Source organism: Phascolarctos cinereus, unplaced genomic scaffold (genome assembly GCF_003287225.1).
Source record: "Phascolarctos cinereus isolate Bilbo 61053 unplaced genomic scaffold, phaCin_HiC Scaffold_5;HRSCAF=322, whole genome shotgun sequence".
In the NCBI taxonomy this organism is placed as follows: Eukaryota; Metazoa; Chordata; class Mammalia; order Diprotodontia; family Phascolarctidae; genus Phascolarctos; species Phascolarctos cinereus.
In genome coordinates, this window is record NW_027555958.1 from 299,615,447 (window position 1) to 299,631,493 (window position 16,047).

General features: G+C 49.0%; 1 protein-coding gene across 1 annotated transcript in view; it reads right to left on the reverse strand.

Moving 5' to 3' along the window:
- Window positions 1–16,047, reverse strand: part of SRCIN1 (SRC kinase signaling inhibitor 1) — a 67,662-nt gene that overhangs the window by 15,178 nt on the left and 36,437 nt on the right. Inside the window, 8 exon segments of the mRNA XM_078156014.1 lie at window positions 712–852; window positions 5,874–6,026; window positions 6,781–6,827; window positions 6,830–6,934; window positions 7,264–7,495; window positions 8,030–8,276; window positions 8,650–8,797; window positions 9,494–9,624. Of these exon segments, the coding sequence (XP_078012140.1) occupies window positions 712–852; window positions 5,874–6,026; window positions 6,781–6,827; window positions 6,830–6,934; window positions 7,264–7,495; window positions 8,030–8,276; window positions 8,650–8,797; window positions 9,494–9,624 (1,204 nt within the window).

The window sequence follows — 16,047 nt, forward strand, 5'->3', positions numbered from 1 at the left end:
TAAAGTAGCACCTGGAGTCAGGAAGTCCTCAGTTTGAATCCCACCTCCAAAGCTTTCTATCTAGATGACTCACCTCCCTCCCTGGGCAAGTCCTTTCACTCCTATGGTGCTATGAGCCTCAGTTTTGTCATCTGTAAAATGGGGATAATAATAGCAGCTATCTCATAGGGCTAACGCGAGGTCTTAATGAGATTGTGAAGCATTTTGCAAAAAGCTTAAAGCACTATGTCAGTTAGCTCTAATTAGGTCATTTATCCACCTCTAGGAGGGTGCTTCTTTTATTCTCATAGAAGGTTCCTTTTATTCTCATAGAAGGGGGTGAGAAGCATGGGGTTAAGGAAGGGTATCATGAAGAGCAGGGTGGGAGAGGAGTGGAGGAAAGCGGATTGGAGCTAGCAGAAGGTCGGTGATAGGAAATGATGGGACAGCAGGTAAGGACAGAGGTGAAAGGAAGATGGAGGGCTAGGGGTGCAAGGTCGGTTACTACCCCAGCTTACATGTGGGCTCCAGGGAGGACACTGCAACCTTCACTTTGGTGGGAGTGATGAGGGCGCAGCAGAGGACAGATGCCCTTCGGTTGGAGTGGAGAGAACTGCAGGGAGTCAGGGCGGGGAGCCTCCCTCCTTCAGGGGTTTTCAGGAGGACTGGCAGGGTGGGCACCAAGGGGCTGGGCCCCCCCACCCAGAAGTGGGCAGGACCCTGCCCTCATACCTGCTGCTGGCCCTGGATCCTCATGTACTCTGACCGCTGTTTGCTGTGCTTGGCTTTGTCAGGGCTGCTTGGCTGTCCTGGCTTCAGCCTGGATGCCCCTGGTGTCACCATCTTCATGGGTGGGATGGAGACCCCGCTGCTCTGTGGGGGGCAGAAACCGGAGTGAAAGTTGGAGAAAGTCCTAGAAAGAAGGGGATTTGGGCTGGGCTGGCCCCTCTCCTTCCTCTCTCTGGAGCTATTCTGGCAAGATCCTTTCTGGGCCCCGGGCCCCCTCTTTGGGAATTCTCCGGATCCCACTGACACCTTTCTTGTCCCTCTGGGCCTGGGGCCCTATCTATAGGATCTCTCAGCAAAAAGGGAAATCCGCTCCCTGGCCAGTTCTTCACTGCTTTAGTCAGAGCTAAGTAGACAAAATGGGCATTGATCTCAGCAGATGTCAGCCTCCTCAATCTTCTAGAACAGGGGTGTGTAACATTTTCTGTGGGTGTCATGGACTCCTGTGGCAGGATGGTAAAGCCTAGGGACCCTTTCTCAGAACAATGTTTTTAACTGAAGGAAATACAAAATTTTAGTTAGAGGTCTGAAAATAAAGATGCAACCCCCTCCCCATTCTTCAGATTTATGACTCTGTGGACCCTAAATTAAGAGCCCTTACTTGAGAGGGTGTGAGGCATCAAGGCACAGTAGGGCAGTGGATAGAATGCAGGGCCTGGAGTCAGGAAGACTCATCTTCCTGAGTTCAAATCCAGCCTCAGACCCTTACTAGCTGTGTGACCCTGGGCAAGTCACTTTGCCCTGCTTGCCTCAGTTTCCTCATCTATAAAATGAGCTGGAGAAGGAAGTGACAAACCACTGTAATATCTTTGCCAAGAAAACCCCAAATGGGGTCACCCCAGGTTAGACACAACCGAAAAATGACTGAATAACAAACAAGCTTGAGAGGGTGAGAGGTTCTTCTGGGGTTTTCCTGCCTCCCTCTCATGAGAAGTGCCAACAACCTTAGGAAGGCGGCCTTCTCAGGTCACTTCAAAGAGGGATGTCACTGGCAATGTTGACCAGAGCAGAGGAAGACAGAGATGGCACTATGTTTGCAACAGGAGAGGACTGGATTACAATGACCTCCCTGATCCTATGATCTCCACACCCAGGCAAAGAGCCCAGTACCAGAGCACTAATGCTGCCAGGGATTTTGGAAACCATCTCCTATTGGTATAACGCTCCCATTTTGCAGAGAGAGGAAGCTGAGGCCCAGAGAGGGCTAAGAACCTCAGTCTCCTGATGTTGCTAACTCACTGTCCTCCATACTACACTGCTACATGCTCGGGGGCCAGGTTCTCCTCTCTTTTTTAGTTAATGGGCCTCGATCTTTCCACCTTCCTTCCAACCATGAGTGGGAGCTTTGAGAATGGTGGATGGCAGCAGACCCACTCAAACACCAGGTCCTGGTCCTACCCAAAGAGGAGAAATAAAAAGAAGCTGGAAGGGAGAGACACAGGCAGAGATAATTCAAGAGACAGATAAAGAGTCAGAGACATAAGTGGTGGGAACAGGGGTAGGGAGGAGGGGGACGGTATTTTATTTGTTGGCTGTGGATACAAAGCAGGGGGTGGAGGATGGGGGTATGGCTGGGGGTGGTCACAAGTGGAAGCTGGACCCCTCTTGAACCCTGCATCTTCTTCACACCCTCCTCTCATCCCAGTGCAGGAGCCAGGAAAAGAGCTGGCCGAGAGCTCAGGTGAGCCAGCTTCCCAGCCTCACCTGGACGCCATCCACCCTGGACACGCAGCCTCTGACTCACTATAGTCACAGGGCACAGAGGAGAAAGAGGCCCCAGGGCAGGTGAAGACGGGACTCAGGTCTCCTCCATCCTCCCCACTTCCCATAACTCAGAGGGACAGAAGGGAGAAATGTGTGGAAGCAGGAAAGGACACAGGATAGAGCAGCCACCTGGGAACTGGGGGGCCGGGACAAGGTCCCAGAGAGGGTGCCAATAGGGGGTGCCAAAGGGACCTTGCCCATCGCATTCAGTGTAGCCTCCAGCTCCTGGAGGGTCTCCTCCAGACTGTCAAGTTGCTGGAAGGGGAGCCAAGGGCTGGCATCTCTCTCTGCTGAGTCCAAACCAAGGGGACCTTTCTCACTCTGGGCCTGAGACACAGTCCTCTCTGCACAGTCTCCCATGGGCATGTGGGTATTATGCTCAGAGTGTGTGATGGCTTCTTCTGGGCTCACAGTGGTGGGGGCAGCCACTACAAAGACACCTGGACACTGACTTCTGTCTGGCCCCTCTTCCTTGCGGCAGGTCAGCCTGGCTTCTTTTTCTTCTACCAGCTGTTGGATGGTTCTTTCTGCAGGTGCTTGGATCTCGGTGCCCACCGTTTTCAATGATTCCTTTCCCTGTCTTGGCCTTTTGGTACTCCCAGGTGGGGAGGCATCAGCTTCTGCCAGAGGCCTCATCACCACCAATTTAGCCAATTCAGCCTCTGTCATGTCCTGGCCAAGTGGTGGTGCTTGGCAGTGGTCAGTGACTCTGACTCTACGAGCAGTCACTAATGCCCGGGGCAATGGGACGGGCATTATCCTTGTGCCTGTCTCTTCGGGAATAACCTCTGGAGGTGATGGTGGGTTGGAAGCACATTCAGTTAGGATGATCTGGGGGATACAGAAGCTTCTGAGGAGTGGGGCATTCTGGGGGGAAAAGAGAAATAAGGAAGGAGAGTGAATGAAGGACCCCCCCAAAAGGGTCCTCTGAGCCATCCTGCCAATCCCACCTCTCTCAGTTCTTTCTGGGGGTTTCCCAAAGTCAGCCAAGGGCAGGCTCAGCCTATGCCCAGCTCTACTTCCACCCAAACCCAGGGAGTCCATAATCCCAAGACTAGTACTAGCCTCTGCCTAGAGTAGTCAGTGAAGAGAGAAACTCCCTGCCACTTGGAGATGGCACCAGAAAGGTATAAAGAGAGGTACCAGAAACCCCTTCCCCAAAACCCTTCCCCCTGCCTGAGGTGTGTACTTACCTGCTGCTGGGAGGGATGAAGCCTCTGTGGAGGCTTTGGGTGAGGATACTCAAGTTGGCACCATACCCAAGGCGTTCCACCTTCTGATGGTGCAATGCAGGACACAAAGTAGTTAGCTGGGCCCGTCTGGTCTGGTGCTCTGCCTCCGCACACATGTACGCGTGTGTGCATGTGTGCGTGTGTGCATGCGCGTCTGCGCATGTGTGTGTGTGTGTGTGTGTGTTGCAGGCTGTATATGTAAGATTACCTCAGGTGCTGAGGGTAGGGGGACAGGCTGTGAGACTAGCCTCCCAAACCTAGAAGGAGCAGGGAGCCATGCCCAGCAAGACAGGCCAAGTTGCTGCTGCTCATATAAGGTTGGCTCATTGCTCAGCTCCTCCTCTCAGGGCACAGCCCAGGTTCAGGGGCAACCTCTCCCCTGCTACCAGGCCCTGTGTCTCTTGCACCCTGGGCATCCCGAGAGTGACTCTCTGCTAACGGGAAACTGAGTTTTCCTGAGCTCCCCTCTCCACCCTGAGGCATCTGTCCCTTGGGGGAGGAATTACAAGACAGCATTGGAGCTTCCAGGCAGAATGGAAATCAGACTATGGCCTGGAATGAAATGAGGCCAGGAAGCAATGCCCCCTCCCCCTAATCCTGGAGTAGACCTTCCCCAAGTTGAGAGCATCCAAGTTCCCCAGGTTCTGTCACCCTCTTCTACCAACAGTATCCTCCCATGGCAGAACCATCGCAGGGTCCCCAATAGGACAGAAGCCAGAGAAAAGGAATGGAAGTCAGGCAGCAGCAGGGACCGAGCTTAGAGAGAAGGAAAGACTTCCAGATGCTAAGAGATGACAGGACCAGAGGCTAAGGGAAGCTGTGGGATCTCCCAGGAACACAGATTTACAGATGAGGAAGTTAAATGTCTCAAAGGTAGACATGGTCTCCTTGGACCAAAGTGAGTAAGATGGGGCCAAAGAGGGGAGAAGAGGCCAAGGAGCAGTCTCATCCCCCAATGTGGGGGCCCCTACAGAGAGACAAAGCAGGAGAGAAGACACAGACTAGAGACACAGGGTCTCTACCCCGGGTCAGGCCCCAGAGGGGCAGAGGTGGTGGGCCAGACCATGCACAGGCAGGGACCAAGAAGCGGATTGCTGCCCAGGGGCCCAGGCTGAGGAATTCCTTCTGGGACTGGGGAGCCACAGGTTCCCCAAGGGGGAGGGGAGGAGGCTGTCAAGGAAAAGTTAAGAGTCCACTTGGTGGTGTGAGGGCAAGTCCATAAGTGTCATTCCCGGTAAGTGACTGACAGCTCAGAGGAGATGGTGAGCAGGTGAGCAGCATGTTAGCGTGTTAGAGTATTAGCGTGAAAGAGGCAGCAGTGGCAGAGGGCACTGTGAAGGGACAGGCAGAGAAACAGCAGTTGAAAAGAGGCTCAGGCTGGTTACCTTCCGTGGGGGGCCCAGGGTGAGCCCAAGGGGCCCAGATTCCTCGGGGGAGAGCGAGGCTGGGAGCGGCTGGCAGCGGGGCGTGGGGGAGAGGGGCATTGAACTTCTTTCAAACACCTGAGGAGGCAGAAGGTTGGGGGTGGGTTTGGAGGGGAGGATCAAAGCTTTGGGGCAGGGGGGGTCCATTCAGCTGCCTTTGGTCAGGGACCCCCAAGGAGGATGGGGGACACTGATTCAGGTCTCTAGCCTTGCTCAGGGAGGTGAGGGAAGAACCAAGGATGAGCTAACTCAAGTTAGCAGGGCTGCTTAAGAAAGAAACTCTCTGCTTCACCCTCCTGTCTCCTTCCCTTCCGGAGGACACAGTATAACCCCAAGAGCTATTCTCTTTCTTCAGTCTCAGAGCTTTTAGATATGAGAGATCTCTAAGTGCTTGAAGAAGAGAATATGAAAGACATTTCCTATCAACCTCACAGTCATGTGAGGAAGCGAATCAGAGTTCCTCCTCACATCTTATGGGGTGGGGTGGCGTGGGGAACTGAGGCAAAGAGGAGGATACTGTTAGCTCATAGCTAGCCCAGAGACTTGCGGGCAGAGCTGGGAACAAAAGCCGGGAGTTTGGCTCGTCTTGGCCTCAAGCCCTGTCTTCTTTCCCTGGGCATGGAAGAGGGAAGGAGCTGTTGTGCCAGGAGCCTGGAGCCTGGAGCCCAGGCTGAACTCTGTCACACACCTCCAGCTCAGCAATGATTCGGTCCTCATCGTCTTCATCCTTGATGGCTGACGCCATGATGGGCGGCGTGGAGGCCGGACGAACCACCTCAGACACTGTCCGGCGCAGCTTCACTTGGGGCTTCTGGACCTCCAGCTCCTCTGACTCTGCCTTCTGTAAGTGACCCCAAGTAAGAGAACCCAATGTCAACACTTTTACCCTCTGACCTCAGACCCAATTTCTCTGCTACTCTATTTGCCTTTCCTCCCATCCCCTGTACCTTATACAAACTCTCTCCCTAAGATAATGTCTTACAGTTTAAAGAACTGAGCAAGGCTCTATCCACTCCTCGTCCTAAAATACTTTTGTTGTTATTGTGTCCAACTCTTCGTGACCCTATTTGGGGTTTTCTTGGCAGAGATACTGGAGTGTTTTTGCCATTTCCTTCTCCAACTCATTTTACATATAAGAAAACTGAGGCAAGCACGGTTAAGTGACTTGCCCATGGTCACACAGCTAGTAGGTGTCTGTAGCTGGATTTGAACTCACAAAGATGAGTCTGCCTGACTCCAGGCCTGGCACTCTGTGCACTATAGTGTCACCTAGCTGCCCAATGAATGGTATTAAATATTTCTTTCATTTTCCCTATCCCCAGCCTCACCAAATTCCTTAACATCCCCCTTCCCCAGTTTCTCCCTTTGTTCCATTCTAGGAAGGATTCTCCTTCCACATCTGGAAGGATCAAAAAAAGTCATCTTGAGTACCCTGCTGCCTCCAAACAGGACCCGGGTTTCACCCCTCACAAAGCCTCTCTTTCCTTAGTCAGAAGGTTCCAATGTGCCTAAAGTGCACCCTCCCTCCCAGCTGCATGCCACCTGTCCTCGGCTGAAGGATATCCCTTCCTGGTAGTGAGGGATGGAAGTGGTACCTTGATGAAGGCTGAGTCTTTCTTGCTGGTGACCACAACCTCTCCGTGCGGGTGGTGGTGAGGCCGTGGGAGGAGGGGAAGCTTCGTCGGGGAGGGGGTGGCGGGGGTGACTTAGAAGGCTTTTCTGTTCGGTATCGGGGCACAGTCAACTCATCTAGAGACAGAAAGGGAAGGGAGTGCATCAGAACACTCACCTGGGAGCTGGGAGGATACTCATGCTATTCCAAAGGGGAGAGAACTAAGAGTCCAGGGCCTTGTTCCCTTGGCCTGATCCCAAAAAAAGCAGCAAATCCTGATGCCGTTTGCAGCTTAGGACCTAATCATTCTGCTTTCTTTTCCATAATACAGATTACCCTGGTCCCTCTCATTCCACAGGGCAGAAACTGTGCCTCTTTCATCAGACTGGCAGCTCCCTGAGGTCGAGCAGGGACTTCCCTCCCTCCAATGTACCACTGCCCAGTGCTTGGTCTGGGCCTCCTCTACCTGAGCCCCTCCGCCCACTGGCCTCTCCACGTGGGGCTGCCTTCTGGCCATGGGGAGCTTTGGAGGGCTTGTGCTCAGGGGTGGGGGCTGGCCCCCGAGGCTTTCCCGCACAATCCAGGTCTGGGATGGCCTTCAGCAGCTCGGCCTGGGTCTCTTCCAGCAGCCGGTTGATGTCCTTGGCACTGTACTGGCTCAGGGCTGCCCTCTTCTCCTCCCAGTCCCTCTCAGCTGCCTAGAGGATGGAAGGGGAAAGTCAGTCAGGAGACACGACTCAAAGCTGACCTTCCGTGGAACCCTCGGCCTGCCTCACTTTCCTCTACCACCCCTGCTTCCTCCTATCCTATCCCATCCCTAGGGAATAGCAGGGATAGAATAGGAGGCTCAAAGAAACATCTTTGCTATCCCCCCAAAAGGTATCAGGTTCAAGAACTTAGGGACATCCAACCATTTTATGCTTTGCAAAGTGTTTAAGGAAACCCTGGAGGCTTCATTAGTTAGTCAACAAGCATTTATTAAGCATGTGCTACGTGCCAGGCACTGTGCTAAGTATGGGGATTTTTTTTAAAAAGGTGAAAGAGTCCCATCTTGGGGACAGGAGACACTCAGATTCCCACTTGGGAAGCTGTAGTAAATATCCACACAGCCAGCCATTTTCTCCATCCCAGCCTCCACACTTGGCCATCCTGCCATCCCTCACTCCTCACCCCAACCCTGGACCAAGAAGGGGCAGGAGCCCAGACATGTATGTCCCCGACAGCCCACGCACCTCCACAGACACGGCTTTGTCCACGCTTCTCTTGCTGGGTGTTTCAGGGCCCCTGGAGGGATTGGCCCCCTTGGGTATGTGAGCAGTGCCCTCGCCTGGCCCCCCCAGCTCATGGAGGCTCAGGGGAGGACTGGGGGGTGGCACTTCAAAATCCAGGCTTTTGCCAAAGTCACACTCAGCTGTCACCTTCTTTGGAGACTGGCTCAGGAGGTTGTTTGGAGGTGGCCATGTGCCCTCATCCACTTGCCTGGGGAGACAGGTAGCTGTGAGGCTCTCAGAGTAAGGGAAGCAAAGCGGGCAGTCCCTGCCTGTCCTCCCCAGGTCTCTCATGTCCTCTGGTGGTGGGCATGTGAGAGGAGCTCGGGGCTCACCAGGGCTGGAGAGAGGGGGGTCAGGAGGGATGCAAAGAGGAGCGACTAGGTCAGAGGGGATACATCTAGGCCACACAGAAGAGTCTTGGGGCCAGGGAGCTAGCAGGTAGAATGTATAGAGAGGGTAAGCTGGGCATGATTTCAGATCTGGGGCCAGAATGATTCCATGTGATGGGGCAGTCCCAAGATCAGAGTTATCAGCCGGTACGACGGTGACTCCTGGGGCAGGAGGTGGGAGGTCACGCTGACCTTCGGATCTGAGCCAGTGTATCGGTGACCCCTCGGCAGCGCTTGAGAAGCCCGTCCAGTCTCTGTGGCTCCTCCTTCAGGAACTTTACTGCCTCTACCTCTACCCGGAGAACCACTCGCATTTTACTCTGTAGCCCAGGGAATTGTGCTGGGGGAGAGAAGGGGAGAGAAACAAAGCAAGTGAATGCAGTACACATTGGAAGAGGAGAGCCCCCATAGCTCACAGACCATCTGGGCCAATCTGTACTTGAACAGGCAATGCTGCTACAATATTCCAGACTCCAGTGAAGACCTCTAGTGAAAAGGAACTCAACCACCTGTCTAGGGAGACACTTTCAGCTCTAATTATTAAGGAGTCCTTTCTCATTTTGTTGTGACCCATTTTAAAGTGGGGTGGTTTTTTTTGGCAAAGATACTTGAGTGGTTTGCCATTTCTTTCTCCAGCTCATTTTACAGATGAGGAAACTGAGGCAGACAGGGTTAAGTGACTTGGCCAGGGTCACACAGTAAGTGTCTGAGGCCGAATTTGAACTCAGGTCTTCTTGACTCCAGGCCTGGTGCTCTGTGGACTATGGTGCCACCTAGCTGCCCTGAGATCACACTACCTAGCCTTTGGATTCGTATTGAGCTTCCAGTCCACTAAAATGATGCCTAGACACCAAGGATGGGGGGAACAGGGGACTGTGCAATGAAGGAATGGGGAGTTAGACTGAGCAGGCAAGAGCAGCGCTACTCCCTATCCTGGGCCAGGCCACAGAGAATCACAGAATCTTAGAGATCTTCCATCCAACCCCTCCTCCCTGCTTTCATCCCTCCACTAAGTCCCCAGGCCAGGGCCACTCACACTTGAGCTCCGTGAGGGTCTCCCCCAGCTGTTTCAGCACCAAGGCCTTCTCTTCCAACTCAGGACCCGGGACTAGCCGATGGTTGTGGGACACCTCTTTCTGGATCTTCTCCACTGACTTCTCCAGATCACTGCAGCAAAGGAAGACACCACCACTCAGGACCCTCCACCCCCAGCCCAGGCCTACCCCTTCCTTCATCTCCCTGGGTAGCCCAGGATCTAGCACAAGACACAAGGCAGAAAAAAGTCAGACAAGGCCGTTCAAAATCAGGTAGGAACCAAGACACTGAACCTTAGAAGTCATCCAATCCAGGTTGGCACGAGAATTAGGAATTGCCATTATTATTAGCATTATTATTATTATAATACAGCATGGTATATTGGAAAGAGTCAGAGGATCTGAGTTCAAATCCTGGCTCTGCTGTTAACTACTTGTGTGACCTTGGGCGGGTCACTTCCATTCTCTTGCCCTCCATTTCCTCGTCTGTAAAATGAGGGGGTTGAATCTGAGGTCACTTCCAGCTTTAAGTATATGTTCTTTTGAGAGATAGTCTCTTCTTAAACACTTCCAGCAAAAGGAAGCATATTACCTCATAAGATAGTCCATTTCATTTAGACCAGAGTCAGGAAGACCTGAGTTCAAATCCAGCCCTAGACACTTACCAGGTGACTGACCTTGGGCAAGTCACTTAATCTCTTCTTGCCTCAGTTTCTTCATCTGTAAAATGAATAATAGCAACTACCTCCCAGGGTTGTTGTGAGGATCAAATGACTGGCACATGGTAAGTGCTATATAGATGTTAGCTACTATTATGATTAATTCTTAGGACATTCTTCCTTATGTGAAGCTGAAATGTCTCTCCTTAAAAATTCTATAAATTGCTCCCAGTCCTGCCTCCTGAAGCCACAGAGAAAAGTTAGTCTCTTGAACTCTCCCATAAAACGGAAGCAGATTGCAGAGTAGGTCAAAAACCAGTATCCTACAATATGTTGCTTACAAGAAACACACTTGAAGCAGGGAGACATACACAGAGTAAAGGAAAACCTTGTACAAACTGATACAAAGTGAAATGAGCAGAACCACAAAAACACTGTACAAAGTATCAGCAACATAATGTGAAGATCAACTATGAATGACTCAGCTTTTCTCAGCAACACAATGATCCGAGACAAGTACAAAGCACTTACAAAGGAAAATGCTATTCATATCCAGATAAAGAACTGATGGACTCTGAATGCAGATCAAAGCACATTTTTTCACTTTATTCTTTCTCGTGGTTTTTTTTAAACTTTTGATCTGTTATGTTTTACATGATAGCATATGCATAAACTTTATCAAACTGCCTAACCGTTTTCAAAAGAGTGGAGGGGAGGGAAGGAGAGAGGAAGAGAAGAAGGGAGAAAAATTTGTAACTCAAAATCTTATAAAAATGAATGCTAAAAATTTTCTTGATTTGTAATTGTGGGAAAAAATACAATACTATTTAAAGCAAAAAAAACTTTTTAAAAAGAAAAGCTAATCTCTGCTTCAGACCATAGTCTGTCCTATCCTATCAATATTTGAAACAAGAGATCACATGCTTCCCTAAGTCTTCTTCAGGCTAAACATCTCTAGTTCCTTATAGATCTGCATTTCTATGAGATATGGAAACATCTCAAATGAAATCAGATATATAAAGAGCTTTGCAAGCTTGAAAGTACCTTATAAATTCCAGCTATTAATAATAATTAGATGATGGTGGTGGTGGTGGTGGTGATGATGCCACCACCAGCAAATGAGATCATGAATAAATATAATTAATATAATAAAGTTTGCTTTGTAAACTTGAAGGTACTATATAAATTCCAGCTATTATTAATGAGTGCTATCAATATATAATTCTAAAACATCAATCAATAAACACTTATGAAGTACCTACTACGTGCCAGGCACTGTGCCAAGTGCTGGGCATACAAAAAGGGGCAAAAGACAATCCCTGTCCTCAAGTTGCTTACAAGCTAACAAAAGAGACAACATGCAAACAAATATATACAAAGCAGGCTATATGGAGAATGTAGAAAAACTTAACAGTGGGAAGATACTAAAATTAAGAGTGGCTGGGGAAAGCTTCCTGCAAAATATGGAATTTTGGTTGGGACTTAAGGGAAGCCAGAGAGGTCAGTGGGTGGAGCTGAGAAGGAAGAGTGTTCTAGGTAGGGGGACGGACAGCTATTATGTAACAATAACCATGTATTCATTCCAAGGCTTCTTGAGTGTCTGTTATTACACTGCTAACTCAAAAAAAGTTCATGATCAGTTAACGTGCCCAAAGCTTTTTCATACAAACTGCTTTCAAGCCATATTTTCCTATCTTGTATCTTCTAAAACTAAATTAAAAAAAAATTAAACATAAGACTTTGAGTTTATCCTTCTCAAATATCATTGCTTTAGCAGTGGTCCATTATTTTGACCTGTAGCAGTCATTTCAATTCTGATTCAGTCATCTGATATATTAGCTCTCCCATCTGGCTTGATATCATCTGAGGATGAGATAAGCATGCCTCTGGCCAAGCTGTTGACAAACACTGTGGGTCAGACAGGATAAGGATACAGCCCTGTGGCGTGTCAGAAGAGACATCCTCTCTGGTTGACATTGAGCCAGGTATCAACTTTGCATCCAGCCCACTATGAGGCCACCGAACTGGCTAACCAACCAGCCTGAAGCTCTCTCCTCCTCCTCCTCCACAGGGATATTGTGGGAGACTTTGTCAAGGACCTCACTGAAATGAAGTTTCTCTATCAGGCTGTAGGTTGGAACAAAACCCAGCATAAGTCAGAATGGAAGAGGGCCTGAGGGAAATGACCTCTGGGTGTCCAATGAAGATACAAAGCTGTCTAAGTGGAATGATATCTTTCTCCCAAAGCAGCAGAATGGGGGTTTCTTGGAAGTAGGCAAGGGAGTTACAGTCTTATTTTTTTAAGTTAAGTGACTTGCCCAGGGTCACACAACTAGTAAGTGTCAAGTTTCTGGTCTGAGACTGGATTTGAACTCAGGTCCTCCTGACTCCAGTGCCGGTGCTCTATCCACTGCGCCACCCAGCTGCCCCAGAAGTTATAGTCTTGTATTTGTGCTCAGTACCAAGCATGATGCTTCACACAATTTGTTGTTGCTGTCGTTTAAATGCTTCAACAGTGCCCATTTTGGGGTTTTCTTGGCAAAGATACTGGAATGGTTTGCCACTTCCTTCTCCAGCTCATTTTACAGATGAGGAAACTGAGGTAAACAGCATGAAGTAACTTGCCCAGGGTCACACAGCTGTAAGAATCTGAGGACATATTTGAACTCGGGTCCTTCTGACTCTAGGGCTCCATCCACTGCACCAGCTAGCTGCTTCTTCATACAACAGTAAATGCTTGACAAATGTTAGTTGTACTAGATTAGGAAAGCAGTGACTCACTATTGTCTGGCCTCTTCTAGTTAGCAAGGCTCCAAGCTAGGCTCTGATTGGGTCCACCCTTTTCCTGGAGAATTGGTTAAAGGGGGAAATAGGGAGGGGCATCAGAGAAACATTCAAGGACTTAAAAAAAAGTGGGCTTCAGGGCAGGATTCTAATGAAGAAACCCTAAGAGAGCCTTTTGTGTACATGGAAGGAAGAATAGCACTTGAGGAATAGAAACCGAGTCCAAGTGTTCCTCTGACATATAGAGATATTACATCAGTAAATGTTTGACAGCTTGCAATCTACACCCACCCACATGATGTGACCTTGATCCTCAAAACCAGTTTATGAGGGAAGCAGGTCAGGGATAATTATCTGTACTTAACAGATAAAGAAACTGAGGTCCACTTCTTTGAGAGAGTTACAGAATAAAGAGGTAAAGAGGAATCTAGGAGCCTTCCTCACTGAAGGGGAGGGCAACTATAGATCAATAGTTCTTAGAATAAAAGGACAGAAAAGATATGTAGTGGGGTGGGGGTCATGGGAACAAAGAAGATGGTGCACTGTAGAGAAGGGTATTCCATTGATATCTCCAAGAACACCAGAGAACACTGTTATCCTGGGAGCCTTGAGAATGTCAGAGTTTTGTAACTCCCCATGCTTGTTATTTTTACCCCTGCCTGTGTCCCAATGATTGCTGGCAGCAGAAAGCCTCAGGAAACTCCCAGAGGGCTGTGCTTCCTTCAGGGACAAGAGGGTTGAGGAGAAGCTGGGTGACTGCCAGGGAACAGGAAGAAGGAAAGAGAAACCCTGGCTAGAAGGAATGATGGTGGGGGCAGCTGGAAGAAGGCTGGGGAGTCCAACCCTGGTACCATCGAAAGAGAAGAATATTGTGAGGAGAGGGGAAGCACCTGCTGCAGAAATGTTTTCTTTTTAATATGGCCTGGGGAGATATTGAGGCCAGGAAACACATGAGAAAACTGAGGCATAGAGGTTAAATGACTTAATCACAGTCACAGTTAGTAAGGAACAGAACCAAGATTTCAACCTAGAACCTCCTTCCCCCTTCCTCCCAAGAAGGATTGGGGGTCAGGGTGTGTTGATTCTGGTAGAAGGTAATTGTTAATTTTCACCTTCCTTAGAAATCTTCAAATGCTACAAATAAGGACTTGATTTATCATTTTGTTGATTATATGGGCTTACGAAAGTGACAGGGAAAATGTTGATAATGCAAATTAAACTGAAAAGTGTATCACGTATTTTCAGAGAGTGGGTTGGTAAGCATTCACCAGTACCACCCATGGTTGGGGAGAAAGGAACAGGGGAGTAGGAGGGTGGTGCCTAGGCACATAGTAAGTGCTTAATAAATATTTACTGATTGATTGCTAAGTTAGACTAATAAGAGACTGATTTTTTCATTAGATTTGGATCAGAAATTCATCCATTTCTATACTCTTGTGGGTTTCCAGATCCTTTCCTCCACCCCTCCCCCAACACGAACATACTTTGTTCCCTAGTTTTAAAAAAAAAATCCTTCTGAAAACCTCATCCCTGGCTCAGCAAGATGAAAGGAGAGGGTTTTCCGCACTTCAATTAAGTAGAGAACAGGGAATCACTCTGCCCCTAGTGGCCATATCTGATATGGCAGGGGCAGCTGCCCAAGGTACCAGCTCGTCTTGGGAGGACCCCCAGCTCAGGGAGAAGGGGAGCCAGCTACCTACAACAACCAGAGCGTCTTTGGCCCCAACAACCCTTTACACTGGTCACCAGCCAGAAGAAAAACCAGGCTGTGGGCCAAAAGCGGGGCTGAGACGCAGGCAAGTTAGGAAAACTGCGGCCCCTGCATTTCTGCCAGTCTACTGCCAGTCTTCTTCCTATCATGTGTGACTTGACCAAACATAAAAGAAATGCTCGAATTCTCTGGAGAATGAAATTATATTAAGAATGAGATGCTGAGTGGAATAATGGGAAGGGGACTGGATTTGCCATCAGCAGCCCTGAGGTCTACTCCATCTCCCAACTCCACGTCTTTGTCCTGGCTGTCCCCCATGCCTGGCTTAGCTTCCCTGGCTTCCTTCAAGTCTCAACTCAAATGCCACCTTCTGCAAGAGGTCTTTCCCTGCTCCCCTCCCCTCCTTCCCTCTAAGATTACTTTCCATTTTCACTGACGAGATTTTGTATGCACATAGCTATTTGTATATATGTTGCCTCTCCCATCTTCCACCCCCATTGAAATGTATACTCCTGGAAAGCGGAGACCTCATTTTTTGCCTTTCTCAGCATTCCCAGCATTTAGCACAGTGCTTGGCACACAGCAAGCAATTAATAAATGCTAGTTGACTGGATTGACCATGCTGCTACTTATTAGCTGGGTGATTGTAGGCAAGTGCCTTGAGGTCTCTGAGCCTCAGTTTTTCTCATCTGTTAGATGGGGATGATGATACCCACACTCACTACCTTGAAGTGACTTACAAACCTTAAAGCACTGTAGAAACACAAATTATTGTTGTCATTTGGAAAAAGGAATTTTCAGAAGTATCTCTCATCATTCATGGGCTCACAGGTCTAGAGCCAGAGGGGGCCTTGGGGACCATCTAGTACAATGCTCTCATTTTATAATTGAGGGGACTAAGGTGAAGGGAGGTTAAGAGACTTGCCCAAGGTCACACAGGTTTAAGTAAGCATCAGAAGTAAGATCTCAACCTGGTCGTCTGACTCTAAACTCTTTTTTACCATACCACACACTGTTTCACATTCTTTGACTTAGACTCTAGGTCAAATTCCAATGATTCCAAGAGATTCCAGTGACAGGCAGATACCCCAAGGAGATTAAAGACAGACAGAAAGGTCCCATATATACCAGCATACTTATAGCACCCCTCCTTCCTCCTTTGGGCTACGCTATAATAATAATAACAATAATATGATGATAATGATAATAATAATAATAATACCTAGCATTTATGTAGTGACTACCATATGCCAAGCCCTGTACTAAGCACTTTACAAATATCTCATTTGATCCTCACAACAACCCTGGGGAGTAGCTGTTATTATTATCCCTATTCTACAGTGGAGGAAACTGAGGTTAAATAGAGGTAAAGTGATTTGCCCATGGTCACTCAGCTTTCAAG